The 14,251-nt window shown below is 42.1% G+C and overlaps 2 protein-coding genes across 3 annotated transcripts; one reads left to right on the forward strand and one right to left on the reverse strand.

Annotated features, from left to right (window-relative positions):
- The first annotated feature begins 566 nt into the window (after nucleotides 1-566).
- LOC118331948 (ras and Rab interactor 1-like) lies at nucleotides 567-5,728 on the forward strand. Its single transcript, XM_035667051.1, has 6 exons — nucleotides 567-729; nucleotides 1,275-1,478; nucleotides 1,612-1,726; nucleotides 2,311-2,383; nucleotides 2,610-2,701; nucleotides 3,170-5,728. Exons 2-6 carry the CDS (start codon nucleotides 1,275-1,277, stop codon nucleotides 4,537-4,539), a joined length of 1,854 nt encoding a protein of 617 aa, XP_035522944.1. The 5' UTR covers nucleotides 567-729; the 3' UTR covers nucleotides 4,540-5,728.
- Nucleotides 5,729-6,113: 385 nt separating this feature from the next.
- Nucleotides 6,114-14,245, reverse strand: dpp3 (dipeptidyl-peptidase 3). Of its 2 annotated transcripts, none has more exons than XM_035667053.1 (19): nucleotides 14,202-14,245; nucleotides 12,560-12,718; nucleotides 12,273-12,417; nucleotides 12,074-12,163; nucleotides 11,693-11,830; nucleotides 11,187-11,261; nucleotides 10,861-10,951; nucleotides 10,471-10,601; nucleotides 10,076-10,206; nucleotides 9,869-9,927; nucleotides 9,324-9,518; nucleotides 9,125-9,237; nucleotides 8,928-9,020; nucleotides 8,583-8,645; nucleotides 8,377-8,501; nucleotides 7,780-7,900; nucleotides 7,277-7,456; nucleotides 6,781-6,943; nucleotides 6,114-6,659 (listed from the first exon to the last, which is right to left on the reverse strand). In XM_035667053.1, the coding sequence occupies exons 2-19, from the start codon at nucleotides 12,682-12,684 to the stop codon at nucleotides 6,517-6,519; spliced, it is 2,181 nt and encodes a 726-aa protein (XP_035522946.1). In that variant the 5' UTR covers nucleotides 12,685-12,718; nucleotides 14,202-14,245; the 3' UTR covers nucleotides 6,114-6,516. The 2 variants fall into 2 exon arrangements, with proteins under 2 accessions (XP_035522946.1, XP_035522945.1); XM_035667052.1 differs by lacking the exon at nucleotides 14,202-14,245 and adding an exon at nucleotides 13,908-14,030.
- Between the last annotated feature and the right edge of the window lie 6 nt (nucleotides 14,246-14,251).

Here is a 14,251-nt window from a genome sequence, read left to right on the forward strand (position 1 = left end):
AATGTCTTATCTGTTGTGAAATTGAATGTTTACTTTTAGTATTAGGAAATGTCGTGTCTTATCTGCTTATCTGCTGTGTCTGTGCACTTTATCTGTTTCACCGTGGGAGAGTGAGACACGTCCTCTTGATTCCTCTGTATGTCTGGTGCATGTGAAGTAATTTACATTAAAGCTGACTTTGACTTTGAGAAAATGCATTTAGCTGGACTTTTTAGCTGGTTACTATTGACAAAGGAGACTAAGGGATGTGTTGTTCAACTATTTAGCTTTAGGTATACTGTTAACGTTACTAACATTAATACTGTTACTGTTAAAAATGGTTCAGTATGCCACTGTATTATGTACAATAACAACTTGCTATTACCACTGCCTACTACTACTATTATATTCAAGTTAAACTACTTCCAGTCAGGCCCAACTACAGTATTATTATTATTAATTATAAGGATTATTCTAATTATTATTCCGTTTCAAACACGAGTCGAGCACCAGTGTCGTACAGTATGACAGGACGATGACGTCTTTGTTTCCAGGTGGGAGGGGAGGAGGAGCCAAAGAAGAAGCTCCGGATCTGGAAACACAGGTTATGACTGGCCAAAGTGAAAGATAAGTTGACTTTTCATCGTGATAAAGTTAAACGGGTGAGTAAGGAGCATGCCATCATAAAGAGGAGCCGGAGGGGATAAGAGGAAGAGAGAAAAAAAAAAGGAAGAAGGATCGGGCGAAGAGGTAAACAACGACTCTGGTAATGTTGAAATGAGAATTCCGCAGTACACATGTTAGATGTAACAAGTTGTGTGACTGTACAGCAGGAAGCCGCATAGCTTCAGGAGGAAATCTGTAGTTTTACAGGAATGTGCGCTGCGGATCCAGGCAGATGTTGACATGTAGGGAGACAATGAAATGTTCAGAATAATAGCCTCAAGCCAATATCGAGTCTTTATTTGAATATTTATTATAACACCGCCTTCTGTGGCGTGTTTCTATCCTGTTTGTGTGTCTAAATTTTTTTTGGTTTCCCATAGCGTCCTATTTGATTTTAAGCTCTGTCTGAGCTGCTGCACTTTACCAAGTCTGGACTTGCTGTCCCAATCCAGGTAGATTTATTACACAGGTGTGTGTCTGTGTGTGTGCAGCAGCCATCCCACCCATCTTACTTTTGTGAATGTGAGCCACAGGGGCAGAAAATAACCACCTGTGGGATGCATAAACTGTGGGAGTGCAGGATCAGTAAATGAGCATGTGTACTTCTTGCTGTCTGTCTGTGTGTGTAGATGGCACAGCAAGAAGAGCCACTGTATGACTTCCCAGAGCCCACGAAGCCGTCAGCATGCAAGTCCTTGGGTCATCAAAGGGGACGGGGATCTCTGAGAAGCATCAGCGTACTGGACCGTCTCCTGCTCACAGTTCCTGTCTGGCTTCAGCTGTCAATCAACCCCGCCACCGCTCTGCACATACTTCAGAGGGAGCCTCCTGGGGTCAGAGCCACATACACTTGATATTACACTGTACTGAACACACACATTATACATTGTATAACTCGTTTTCCTTCCCTTTACATGTTCTACACACTCACAAATTCACTCAGTAATCAGTTGCGTTGTCCTGCAGACGTTCCTGGTGCGTAGGTCTCGCACATCCCAGAAGAATGTGCTGTGTGTCCGTTTGGCGGATGACAGCGTGCCATCCTTCGTTCAGCAGTTTGGTATCAGGGAGGAACAATCCAGTAAGAGACTGTGTGATTTTTTGTGTCTGACCAACCAACCAATCTGACTGGCTGACTCCTCTGGAACAGAAATGTTTAGTCATACATGTTGACTCACATGTGAAGATCTTGTCTGAGTGCACTAGCAGGTTGCCATGTATATACTTTTCTTTGGTTACCCAAACAAAACACACATTTCACACAAGTTCCAAGCTGTAACTAATTACTGTACCTATTTCAGTCCATTGACCACTAATCATGGATGCTTTACAGTACCTTTAACCATCTTATAAAGTAACTGGTCCTGTTTGTCCCTGAAAGTCTCTTTACTTTAATGCTGAAATGAAAAAGCTTATGTACACTTTATAAAATGTGCTGGTATGGTCCTGTAACACAGCTTTGCTCCAGTATTACACATAGTACCGTATATACACATCGGTTTTTAGACAAAAAGGGAACATAACTTTCAGTGTTTCAAAGTATTTTGACATTATGCCCACACACCCAGGGTCCCAGTAATAAGACCCTGGAGGCAGAACAACCACTTTGTTGACAATAACTGCCCTTCTCCCCCTCTCTCGCCTTTGATTTTTCCTCACCCCCAGCTCTGTCTCTGGAGACTTCAGCCATCAGCTTTCCAGATCTCCCAAGACTAATTTCCTTCTACTGTGTCAGCAGGTAAAATCACTTCCTCATTCTCATTTGCCTCATCTGTTCTTCATTTAAACCTTCTTCATTATCTGTTCTCTATCAGCCTTTTCTTTGTCTATTTTTCTTACCTTCATTTCGACGGCATTTTAACATCAGTTTTTCCTCCTTTTCCACATCGATCGTTGTCTGTATTTATGTATTCACCTGCAGGAAATTATGTTGGTGTTAATATTATATTTTGTCTGTGTGTCAGAGATGTATTACCGTTCCCTCTGGAGCTTCCTGAAGCCATTGCAAAGGCAACATCCCACAAGGAGCTGGAGTCCATCTCACATATGGGAATAGGTTGGTGAACACAACTCCTTGTTTCCTGACAGCAGATTTTGTAATCTCAACCTCAAAGACACGAGCCTTAAAGGATTTATTTACACAAGCTGCGCACATACTATACTTACAGTAATTACCTCCCAGCTGCGTAAGAAACATAAACACTGGAAAAATGTGTGTGTAGGTATTTTTGTGAAGGACGAATCAGTAGAGATTTATTGATGAATTATAGTATAATCAACAGAATATATTGCCATGAAATATACTCTTCTTAATTACTTTTTCTATATGAAATGTCATTTTTTAGCAAATGAACTCCTTTTTTCATGTTTGACCTAGGTTTTGCATGATAGGATGACCCAATTGTTAGATTATATGGTTCTAAAGTTGTGTTGAGGTAATATTTTGTGCACATCACAGCACAGATAGATTACACATATGGTAGTTGCTCAAACCAATTAATTGAAAATCTATCTTGTTATATAGAATTCTGGAGGTCCCACCTAAACATCCGTGGGCCACGGGACGAGAACAAGAAGCCAGATGTTTTACCCTCGGCCCCGCCCACTTCTGCCCCGCCGACGAGCTCTGCAGCTCAGTCTGATTCAGCTCACCAGCCCAACTCAGAGAGCCTGCTCAACACAGAATCCAGAGCTTCCACCAAACACTCGGGTCAGGCCACCCTGTTCCACGAGTTTTGTCCGATCACGACGCGCAGCCCCCGAGAGCTGGACTGTGGGTCCGGCCTGGGCGCCCTCTGCTTCATCAACCCCCTTTTCCTGCAGTCCCAGAATGCTTTGTCCAGACGCCGCATGTTCAAACGCAGCCTCAAAGTTCGAATTTCCACAGAGACGTCGACCCTGCTGTCGCCGCCGCTTGCTCCTCCTCCTCCACCACCTCTCATGCCCAAAACCAAAGGTAAATGTAAAGCCCGGAAATGTGGACAAGCCCAACTCCCGGGTCAAGCCACTCAGATTGGTCCAACAGTTCAGGACTCCCAGTCCCAGCCTTTGATACAGACACAGGACACCCCTAGTGAGGCACAAGTTCAGCCTGCGTCAGCAACTCCTCACCAGCCTGAGATGCAGGATCCAGGCCAACCACAGATGGAACCGGGCCAAAGTAAATCTGGAGCCCTGGGATTGGAGGCTACGGCTCAGCTGCCAGCAGTAATGGAGAATCTTCCAGATGACTCAGACTACATGCAGCCATCTTCGATGATCAATTCCTCCCATTCTCCCATATTCTCCCCTTACCTCTCCCCATCTGCTTCTCCCAAAGCACCTCCCCTGTTTCCCAAAGTATCTTCGTCCGTCTCTCCTCGTGACTTTCCCTCTCTCTCGCCATATCAGTCTCCATCTATTTCTCCCAAGGTTCCCTTTTCCCTCTCTCCACATTGCTCACCCAGTGCTTCGCCTTCTCTCTCGCCATATCAGTCCCCTTCTCTTTCTCCCAAGGTTCCCTTTTCCCTCTCTCCACATTGCTCACCCAGTGCTTCGCCCTCTCTCTCGCCTCATCAGTCCCCATCTCCTTCTCCTAAAGTCCCCTTCTCTCTCTCCCCCTTCACCTCTCCGTCCTTCTCTCAGCTGGCAGAACAGGCCTATCGCACACGTGCTGCTCCTTCAAGACCAGATCGGCAGAGATCAGAGAGAGAGGCTGAGGAGGAGGGAGCAGGTGAAGATAAGGATGAGGATGATGAGACAAATGAGGAAGAGGCGGAAGAGGGTCTGGTTTTACAGATGAATGCTGCTTCTCTTAGTGACACAGACAGCTGCAGCTCCTTCAGTAGTCTTGAGGGGGCAGCAGAGACTCCACCTCACCCACCCCACAAACAGGACAACAGTACAAGCCTCTAGCGAACAAACATCTTAAACTGGAACTATCATGTATATATCATGAAGCTTTTTGTAGAATTGTTTAGTGTAGATATTGTGACAACATCCCAGGGTCTCACCATTAAAATGTGTTTAGCATGGAGCAACACATTTAAATAAGTTACAAAACCAAAGATTTCAATGACGATACTGTTTGTTTTGCATGTTTTAACTGCAGCTGTAGCTTTTTTATGCTTCGTCATCCATTCTTAAGTATACCCCAGGCTGATTTCTGACCTGACAGGGAGCCATTTGTTTCTTTTGATGTTAGTTTTTTTCTGAAAATTAAATTAATAATTGCAAACTTTAAACTTTCTTGAGTTAGGTAGTCCACAGTTACCATCACTTTTTGCATCAAAAAGTACAAATAAAACATCTTATTTTCATACTTTGTAATACTGTTACTACCAAAATAGAACAAGTAGATGATATGAATCATCATGCTGTTTCTGAAACTAAACAGTTTCTGTTAAGCAGAATCACATAAAGGCACCAACATTTAAAGGTCCAGTGTGTAACAGGAGGATCTATTGGCAGTAATGGAATATAATATTCATAGGTATGTTTTAATTTGTGTATAAGCACCTAAATATAGGACTTGTTGTGTTTTTGTTACCTTAGAATAAGCGGTTTTTAATCTTCGCTGTGGGTGACCTTCCAGTCCGCCATGTTTCTACAGTAGCCCAGAACAGACAAACCAAACAGTGGCTGTAGAAGGGGGCTTTTAGCGTTTCTTTCCATGAGTTTCACGGCCACCGTAGTTTCTCCTACACACTTCACTGTCCATTCTCATTCCCAGGGCATCAAATTCAGTTGCTAGCAGTGTTCAGTTAGTTGCAATCCGCAACTTCACAACTATATGCTACTAAATCTTACACACTGGACCTCTAAGTGGTTCTTGCAGTAACATTAGAGGTTTGGTTCAGAGACATTATTCTGGTTCCTTGTAGGAGAAAATGTTGAATTGCAGTTGCCCACAATCCCAGTATATTGTGCAGGCTTGAGTTGTTTAATTTCTTTCTTAGGAAACCACCACCACCATGTCTTCCTACTGTGATATCTTTTAAAGTAAACGTAGATAATGTAATTAATGTCCTACTTCAATCATCAGCCAATTTCTATGTTATTAAAATATGTTTAAAGTCAGTCTCAGATTTGAGGGTGAATTGAATCAGTGACTGTCCTATGGTTCTGGTAGAAATAAAATACCACTAAGATCTTATCAAACAAGTTTTATTTGTGCACATTCAACACCACGTTTCTTGTGTTTTTTAGGATTTAATACAGTCAAGTAAGCAAAAAGTGTTTTTTTGTTTGCTATTTAACAGCTTTAACCTGCCAATCATCATCATCATCATCATCATCATCAACAACAAAGCTGGACAAACTAAAGATGAAATCATTTTTAGCCAAAAGTTGACTGTAAATAAATCCATCCATGAGCATAATTTCCAGTTCAGACACAATGTAATGATCATAGTGATCATAATCATTTTGTGAAGATTTGAAGCCAACTTTTGACTACAGTGAGAGATAGTCACTTGCATACACGTTTATACCCAGGAACCATTTTTATTGTCAGGCAGCATTGGTTTAATGGACAATTATCAAATCTTCTCATTAGAAGAATGTGTGCATAAAAGAGTGATAGTGTGGTATTAATTATCAGCTCATTTATTTGTATTTGATCCTGTTATCATAGACAGACCTGACATTGGGCTGGAAAAACTGTGGCTGGTGTCTTTGGCAGATCTGTTCTTGTCTTATGGCTTTAGTTTGAAGTATGAAGTTTAATCTGTCAGAAGTGTCTTCTAAAAAGATTTGGATCATTTTGCCATTTTTTGTGTTGTGTGTCCACTAAGAATCAGTTTGCATTTGACATATGGTTAAAAAAAAAAAAAGAAATTTGATTTCAGTTGGTATTTTTGAAGCCTCTGGAGCGGATCATCCATCGATCCATCAACACCAACAAGGGGCGTCTCTTTTGCTCATCTCCAAAAGGTCGGCCTCCAGCTGCTCTGCGTCGTCTTGGAATCGCTCAGTGAAGGAGAGAATCAAACCTGCTGCACTTCCTTCATATTCCACCAGCTCTATGCTGTCCCCTGGAAACCCCACAGAGACAGACACAAACTCAACAATTAACTCCGATAGTGCAAGAATCTACAATTACTTCTACACGTGAGAACCCCCATAACAGGTACAGGTGCAGATACAGATACGTACCATTGACTTTGGTGTTGGCCTGGACAAACATCTTACGAGCTTCCTTCCTCAGCAGTATGGTCTCGCGGAGACGCAAGAAGTTGTGAGTGCCGCTGTCGCTGACAGTGGAGTAGCCGTCATAGAGAGCCCTGCCTCCTTCCACATCTGCCGTTGACTTCAAGACCTGCAGAACGGTGAAATCAGGTTAGCGACATGTTGGCTAACAATCTAACCCACTATGATCACCATGCAGCATTGCTATATTAATCACATGAATAAAAGCAATTTTATTATGAAGTTGGTTATTGCTTTGGATTTGTTATTGTGAAGCTTAAATTTGAATTTTCTTTATGGCTGCAGTTATTTTCATTATCTATTAATTTGTCAGTTACAATTGATTCTACCAATTGTTTTTATAGCAAGCCTAAGTAACAGTATAAACAAAATGTCCAATTTCCCAAAGCCCAGATTTACTTTATTTCAAGTGTTTGTATGCAAGCCAAAAGAATAGATATACCTGCAGTTTACAAAGGAACCTGTGGATGGCGTCCTTGCCCACAGTGTGGATCTTGCTTCGGTCCAATGTAATTCGAGCGTCAGGTTTGCCGTCCTGTCCCGCGACTTCCTCCAGGCCCACCAGGCCCTCCCCGGCCTCCAGCAGAACACGCAGGATCACGAAACGTGCCTGCATGTGAGCCTGAGACACACACATACGCATGCATATGACATACACTATATACATCTCCTGACACTCATATAAACACAGACAGACTTACTATAAGCTGTATTATAAAACAACACAGACGCATACAGCTGAGCCTGTCAGTTTGTAAGAAACACGTGCTTAAAGTTCTGCATGTTGACTTGTCTTGTAAACACTGTTCACCTAACACTACGCATTGCTGAAGTCCTATATAAATGAAAGTTATAGTTCATTATTACATGTTGCAAACCAGTCCAAGTAAAGACAGAGAGACATCTTGTTATGGAGAAAAGAAAGTAGGTGAGCAGACAGATTACCTGTCTCCAGCTCTTGCTCTCAGGTGTGTAGAACTCCAGGCCCAAAAGTCCAGCTCTAACCATGCTGAGCCAGTTGACGTACACCACATCCTCCGCATCCTGACCCTCATGGCCAAAAATACTGGAACATACACACACACACAAAGGAATGGTTATAATGCTGGCAATCATCCACAAATAATCCAGGCTTTACCAGAAATAATAACCACTCCATCTTCTTCACTGTGACACATAATAATAACATAGCATCTCTCCGGCCTGAAACTGAACATTTTAAATGTCTTAACTATGTAAAAACAGTATTTTCTTTTGTCTGCTGGCAAAAGCTTAAACATAAATGGCTTCATAATGCCTGGAATAACAAAACAGTCCTCTTTGTCCTCATTCTGTAACTAAGAGTAATGGAAGTGTTCTTCAGCAGCTGATGTCAGTGTCTAGTTTGCATTTTAGCTACTTTTAAACTCTGAAAGCCCCTTAAAAGTCCCCACCCCAACATCAAACCACGGAAGAAAATCAGGTATCCCTAAAAAACGAAAAAGAAGCCACTTGATAGGCTGTTTAAATGATATGAATATATATACTGAGTGTACGATATACCTGAGCACTTGCTTGTTGAGACACAGATAGAGTCCGACACACTCAGCGCGGCATTCTTCGTAAGAGGAAGCGATCGTGGAAAATTTACTGTCCCACGTCTCGCTGCCCCGGTACCAACTGGACACCTAAAAAGACACTCACACCTTCAGTCTCTGTTTTTCCAACTGAACACAGTTTTAAAAACAGGCCTACACACAAACACTCACCGGCTCTCCAGTCTCTGGGTTAGTCACCTTACTCTGATCAAAGTTGAACTTGCCCTTGTCGTCCTGTAGGAAGAGATGGAGCAAAACAAAACCTAAATCAGGTTTAACTTCCTCACTGATGATTCAGTCGAATATCAGTAAATTCAACATTTTCACAGAGAGTTTCAATTTGCCTAACTAAGGTATCAAGGGAAGTCGAATGAAAACCCTTTTGTTTCAGATGAATTGCAAATTATTCAAACACATTACTGTGGTTGCGCATTCAAGATTCATGAGACTATAAATGATGTAGGTTAGCTCTCCAGTGCTGATGTGATTGCGCTGCAGCAGTATGTTTTGACTCACCTGGACAAAGAGCTTGCCACTTCCATGGCCCAACAGCTCATGAAGTCCAACCTGCACCTCGAACGATGGTCCCTTCCACTTGATAAACAAATCCTAGTGCAAACAACACACACACGAGAATGTATACAGTAATTATGGGAGTGTGTGAGAGAGACGAGAGCTGGCGTGGAAAGAGACAAGGAAGTTGCATGTGTTACCTTGTCCTCCTCCTCCAGGAAGGTGAGTTTTTCTTTTTGCGTGGCATAGGCTACAGCCAGCACGTTGCCTAGCGACACGTTTTTAAAGCCCTCTGACTGTCTGATGTCGTCATCTACACACAAAAACACACAAATGTAGTTGAAGAGCAACACTGTGAGACAGGCCATATTTTTAAACCCCGTATCTCCGTGTACATACAGTTGGGGATGTTGATGCCAGCTGGTATTCCACTGCCAGCGAAGGTCAGAACATCCAGTGAGGTGAAGTCAGGTTTAAGGAAAGTGTCTTTCTCAAACTCTTTGGGCCAGGGCAGCTCGGGGAGCAAGACTTCTGCTGAGCTCACCAGTTTGGCAAAACGTTCACTCATCGCCTTGTTCACAACCGCAACGAAACCTAGAGGAGACAGAACAACTCCACAGTTAGGACATGAACGGATAGAAAAAAAAAAAGACAACTTCTAAATAATCCTGAAGACACAACAGTAATATAAACCCTCCTGTAATTTTAACTATTTATCTTTTTTCTTTACAGTTGTTGGTCTTCCAAAATGTAATCACTGCTACAATTAAAATAAATATCTACTAAAGTAGTTATTTTAAATAGCTCAATTACAATGGTAATTATTCGATTCATAGTCTTCAGCTCTGTACCACAGCAATAAAACCTGGAGAAGAACGTGGGATCACAGCTTGCATGCCAATAAACGCATTAATATGGCTGTTCTTGATCACTGTGGTACTTACCTTCAAACTCTCCCCTGGAGCCGAATGGGTCTCTGTAGCTCTCTATGAAACCTATATAACTGCGAGGAGGAGAGAGAGAGGAGAGAGTGGAGGAGTAATAGGGAGTGGAGAGCAGAGAAGGAAAGGTTTCAGAGTTTAATACAACTGAGCAGTATTTAAATATGTTTGGAATTAAGCAGCTATTTGATATTGGTTCAGTGGGCTCACCTCTCAACAATTGGTCCCTTGTCTTTGATCCAGTAGCGTGAGCCCTCTTTGTGAGCTTCAACTGAGCCAAAAGTGAAGCTGCGTGTGTACTCTTCAAGCATCTTTCTCTGGTTTTCATTGGCAGCGTAGGCCTGTGTTAAGCATTTGGAAAAACACCAAACATTTCAAAAGTGGGAACCGTGGCAGGAAAAACGTTTAGGCTATCAACTCATTCGTTCACTCTTCTTAAAAACATGGCTCTGTCTTTGTGTTCTGTTCTTCCTAATATTGTTTTGCCAAAGAACAATACATTCATTTCAAGAGGCAATTACAAACTCATTCTGCTTTACTGACTTCAATCGAGCTGAAACAAGACAGGCTGAAGGCTGACGTTATTCCACATCCCTTGCTCTCACCTGTGCTTGTTGGAGGTTAGAGCTGACTTTCTCCATGAGTTTAGCATAGTCTCCCCTCTTCACAGTGAACTCTTTGTCTTCGAAGTTGAAGCTGCCGCAGCATGACTCACATTCCCCGTCCACTGCACAGTCTGTGAAGCAGGAGTGTACGTTTTATTGTTTTAATCTGTAGCATCATTAGCTAGATGAACAAATCTCTGAACATCAATTTGTAGGTAGTCATAATGTGTTTGAGTTCAGAAGCTTGAATGACTCTAGCATAACATGAGGAGTCTACATGACATGTGATGTATATTGATTTCTGCACACCAAAAAATGTAATATGAATGGTGAATGTTGTAAATCTTTATAAATCGTATTCTGGTTCTCGTGTAAAGTGTAGTTACTGACCTTTCTGCACAGCTGAAGCCAGGCGCACCTCATAGCAGGCTTTACCTCCGTTGTCCTTCTTAAACAGACGGGTGTTGTAAGCAGACAGTTTCTGGAGAAAAACCACAAGAACACAGCTAGACATAAGCCAAAATCAGACCGGAGATCCGGGAAGGAGGGAGATGAACCTTAAAAATGGTGGGACGAACCAAGAGACAATCAATCGGGTGCAACGAGGAAGAGTGAGATGTCAAAGAGTCCAGAATAAAAGAAAGAACATGTTATTACAAGAGAGTGGGGAAAGAACAGGGGAAATAAGACTCATTTTAGGTGTGAATTCAGCTTACTTTCGAATCAAGGAACTTCTGAGCCAGCTCAGCATCCTCCAGGCAGCAGTTTCCTGAGAAGTAGGTGGTAATTCCCTGAAGAAAAGCAAAGAAAAAACCCTTCATAAGACATGCACTTTATAATAGGGGTCACAGTGCCGGGGGGGGGGTCACCTGTAGTGCCCCCTGGACATTTAGGGTTGAGTGTCTTCCTAAAGGGTTGACAGCCAATGTGAAACACCATCCTGCAGAGCATTTGATTTGCTTCTTAATATTCAATTTATCCGACACATCTCAAAGATGAGAAAGCGGGAGGTGAGAGTAAGAACAACTCCTGATGGCTTTTTGCATTAGAACAGACGAACCTGCCAGAAAGAACAAAACGTTCCAGTCCTCTAAACCTGCGTTCATGATTCTGAAACGTGCTCCTAACATTTGTCAAATCTATCTCAGTCCCGAGAACAGGACGGATATTTCATTAGATATTACCTGACAAAAACCCTGCATTAAATGACATAAGATCCCACCTTGTCGCCCAGCCCCAGCTGCTTCTGTCTGTCTTCCAGAGAGTAGAGGAGACACGAGCAGCTGTCCCACAGAGCCTCCATCTCAGTGGGCTGCTCCTGGAATGCCTGGCTGGCCTTCACCAGAGCTTTCAGCTTGTCCTGCGCAGACATACCACAGATGCAGACGTCATATAATATGTCTCAGCAGCAGTAAAAGAGTACAGTTCATATATAATACACCAACTTGTACAATACAATATTAAAACATTGGGTTTATGCTTTATGCATTAAGTGTTGGTTTCACTTTGATTCAGTGGTGTATTAAACTGCAACATATTGTGAGAGGGTTGATCTTTTTGTGTCAGGGTGTGGACACAATAAGAACACAGGAGGCCTTTTTACCTTAGGTAGATTTGGGATGAACTTGGTGTCTCCGAAAGACTTGTAGTTTCCCATGTTGGCATACAGACCTGCTGCATACACCAAGAAGGCCTAAATAACACACACACACGACACGACATGAACATCTTTAGATATGTTTGCATTTGTTTGTGGATTAAACCCTAGCGCCAAAAACAGCCAAAGACAAAGGACTGTATACCTGGTACTCCTCAGCACTGAGTCCAGCTGCTGTGGCGACCTGTTCCAGCTGTGCAGGCGTCTGCTTCCTGAAGAGCCTCTGCAGCAAGACAAATATGTTTGCCGACTCTGGGGACGTCTGCAGCAACACTGCCAGACCACCATACCTAAGTCAGCAGAGGGTCATTTTTGGTTTAGCACGGTTTCAGTTCTCCAGTAAACTAAAGTTTTTATTGTTTAAATGAGGTGAGGAATGTATTTTTACGGTGGTAATTGCATTAAGCATCTCGGTTGACATAAGTAACATACCAAGCAGCGCGTGACAGGTAGTGGGCGTACATCTGCTCCTGAGGGGAAAGCAAACGGAAGGCCTCGCCACAGTCGAGTGCAGAGACACCAATGTCATTTGGGAGGTAGTACTGGGAGTCCACCATTTTCAGTCGGAGGTTTAACACTGATGTTGAGGAACTGAATTAAGAGAGGGGGAGAATGGGAGATATAGGAATGGATGAGGTGGAGAAAGGGAAGTGAGGAAATGTAAACAGGATGAGAAAGAAAGGTGGAAGACAAAAAAAAAAAAATTGAGAAAGGAAGGACAGATGAAAGAACAGGAGTAGATTATGGGATAAAGAGATAAAAGCATGTTAGAGTTTACAGCATTGGGGTTGTTCTCTCATTTTTCAACCGTGAGCTCTAGGAAGTGTTTGCACACCTGTTTAAACTTTACGGTGGTTAAGCAACTTGTGTGCAGTAATACACAAATGCTCATTTCAAATGGTTATACTGAAGTTCTTCTTGATTCTAACTTGTTTTTGAAGAATATAAGCTGTGGTATTCTTCTTGCAGCCCAAAACCCAAAGATATCCAATTTACAATGATATAAAACAGACACCTCATAATTCACTGATTATCAATATCGTTGACAATTAAGTTTCTGTCGATCCAACATTCATCTAATAATTGTTAAACCACAAACATTGATTCATTTCAGGGATTTTTTTTAAAGATACTTATTGTTCTGAAGAATTAAACTGGATTAACTGCAGTGATTTATTGTTATTAAAAAGGTCTAAGATATCGTGTGATAAGTTAAAGTTAAACCTGGGAAGTAGACGAAAGGTAAACACATGATAAGAGTTTATTCAAATTACAACGATCCAATAGAATTAAAAGTTTTTAGGAGACCAGCAGGTGCTCGTCCCTGAACCTTAATCTAACTAGGAAACTAACAATGGCACAAGACGAACAAATCAGTAAACATTTCTGTTTCACTTTCCATCCACACCAATAACTGGAAAACAAAAAAAAAAAAAAACAAGGAGCCGAATTGACTTAAAAAAAGTGCAGCACCTTTATGGCAACGCCGAAATAAACCTCTCTTTTTCATAACCCTTTAAAATGAGCAACACGTTTTAAGTAAACACTGGATAATAAATCTTCATGCTACCTAACTACTATCAGCTAATTCAACATTAGCTCCTAGCGTCAGTGCTAAGACGGCTGCTGAGTGTTTGGAGCATTTTAACACACTGCCGCAACTCCTGTGAGCAACTAAATGAGTCGCAAATACTATGCAACTAATTTCTGTGCACGATTAGCTACGATTTAGTGCATTTCGAGAGTTATAAAGGTGGATACCAACTCAATAGCTTGTTACCTTATTTTCTTCAATAGCTGCGGCGAACGTCAAATTGCAGTCTCACGCTGTCTCACTTCCTGTATTCATTCAACGTTCTGCCCGCCCCTCGACCAATCACAGGCCGTATATTGTGGTTGAGAGCGATACTGACCAATCACGAAGTAGCAACGTCGGACTTGTACCATGTACTTCACGCCGTAATCTTCGTGTTAAAAAACAACCTCTGTACGTCTAACACAAGGACATTGGACTATAAAACCACACACACAAACAAATCATGATAAGGTGTTTACATAGGGAATGAATAATTACCAATACTGCCTGACACATGGAATACGGGACGAGGTGGCCGAGTGGTTAAG

The sequence above is a fragment of the Morone saxatilis genome, unplaced genomic scaffold, assembly GCF_004916995.1.
Source record: "Morone saxatilis isolate NCDOM2014 unplaced genomic scaffold, NCSU_SB_2.0 Contig20, whole genome shotgun sequence".
Taxonomy (NCBI): Eukaryota; Metazoa; Chordata; class Actinopteri; family Moronidae; genus Morone; species Morone saxatilis.

Excerpts from the sequence above, each read along its gene's own strand:
- LOC118331948 (XM_035667051.1), top strand. The coding sequence starts at position 1,275 with ATGGCACAGCAAGAAGAGCCACTGTATGACTTCCCAGAGCCCACGAAG. Across the intron at positions 2,384-2,609 it reads TCCTTCTACTGTGTCAGCAG|AGATGTATTACCGTTCCCTC; the intron begins GTAAAATCACTT and ends TCTGTGTGTCAG. Across the intron at positions 2,702-3,169 it reads CATCTCACATATGGGAATAG|AATTCTGGAGGTCCCACCTA; the intron begins GTTGGTGAACAC and ends CTTGTTATATAG.
- dpp3 (XM_035667053.1), bottom strand. The coding sequence starts at position 12,684 with ATGGTGGACTCCCAGTACTACCTCCCAAATGACATTGGTGTCTCTGCA. Across the intron at positions 9,238-9,323 it reads TGGCATCAACATCCCCAACT|ATGACGACATCAGACAGTCA; the intron begins GTATGTACACGG and ends TTTTGTGTGTAG. Across the intron at positions 8,646-8,927 it reads GTGGCAAGCTCTTTGTCCAG|GACGACAAGGGCAAGTTCAA; the intron begins GTGAGTCAAAAC and ends CTCTTCCTACAG.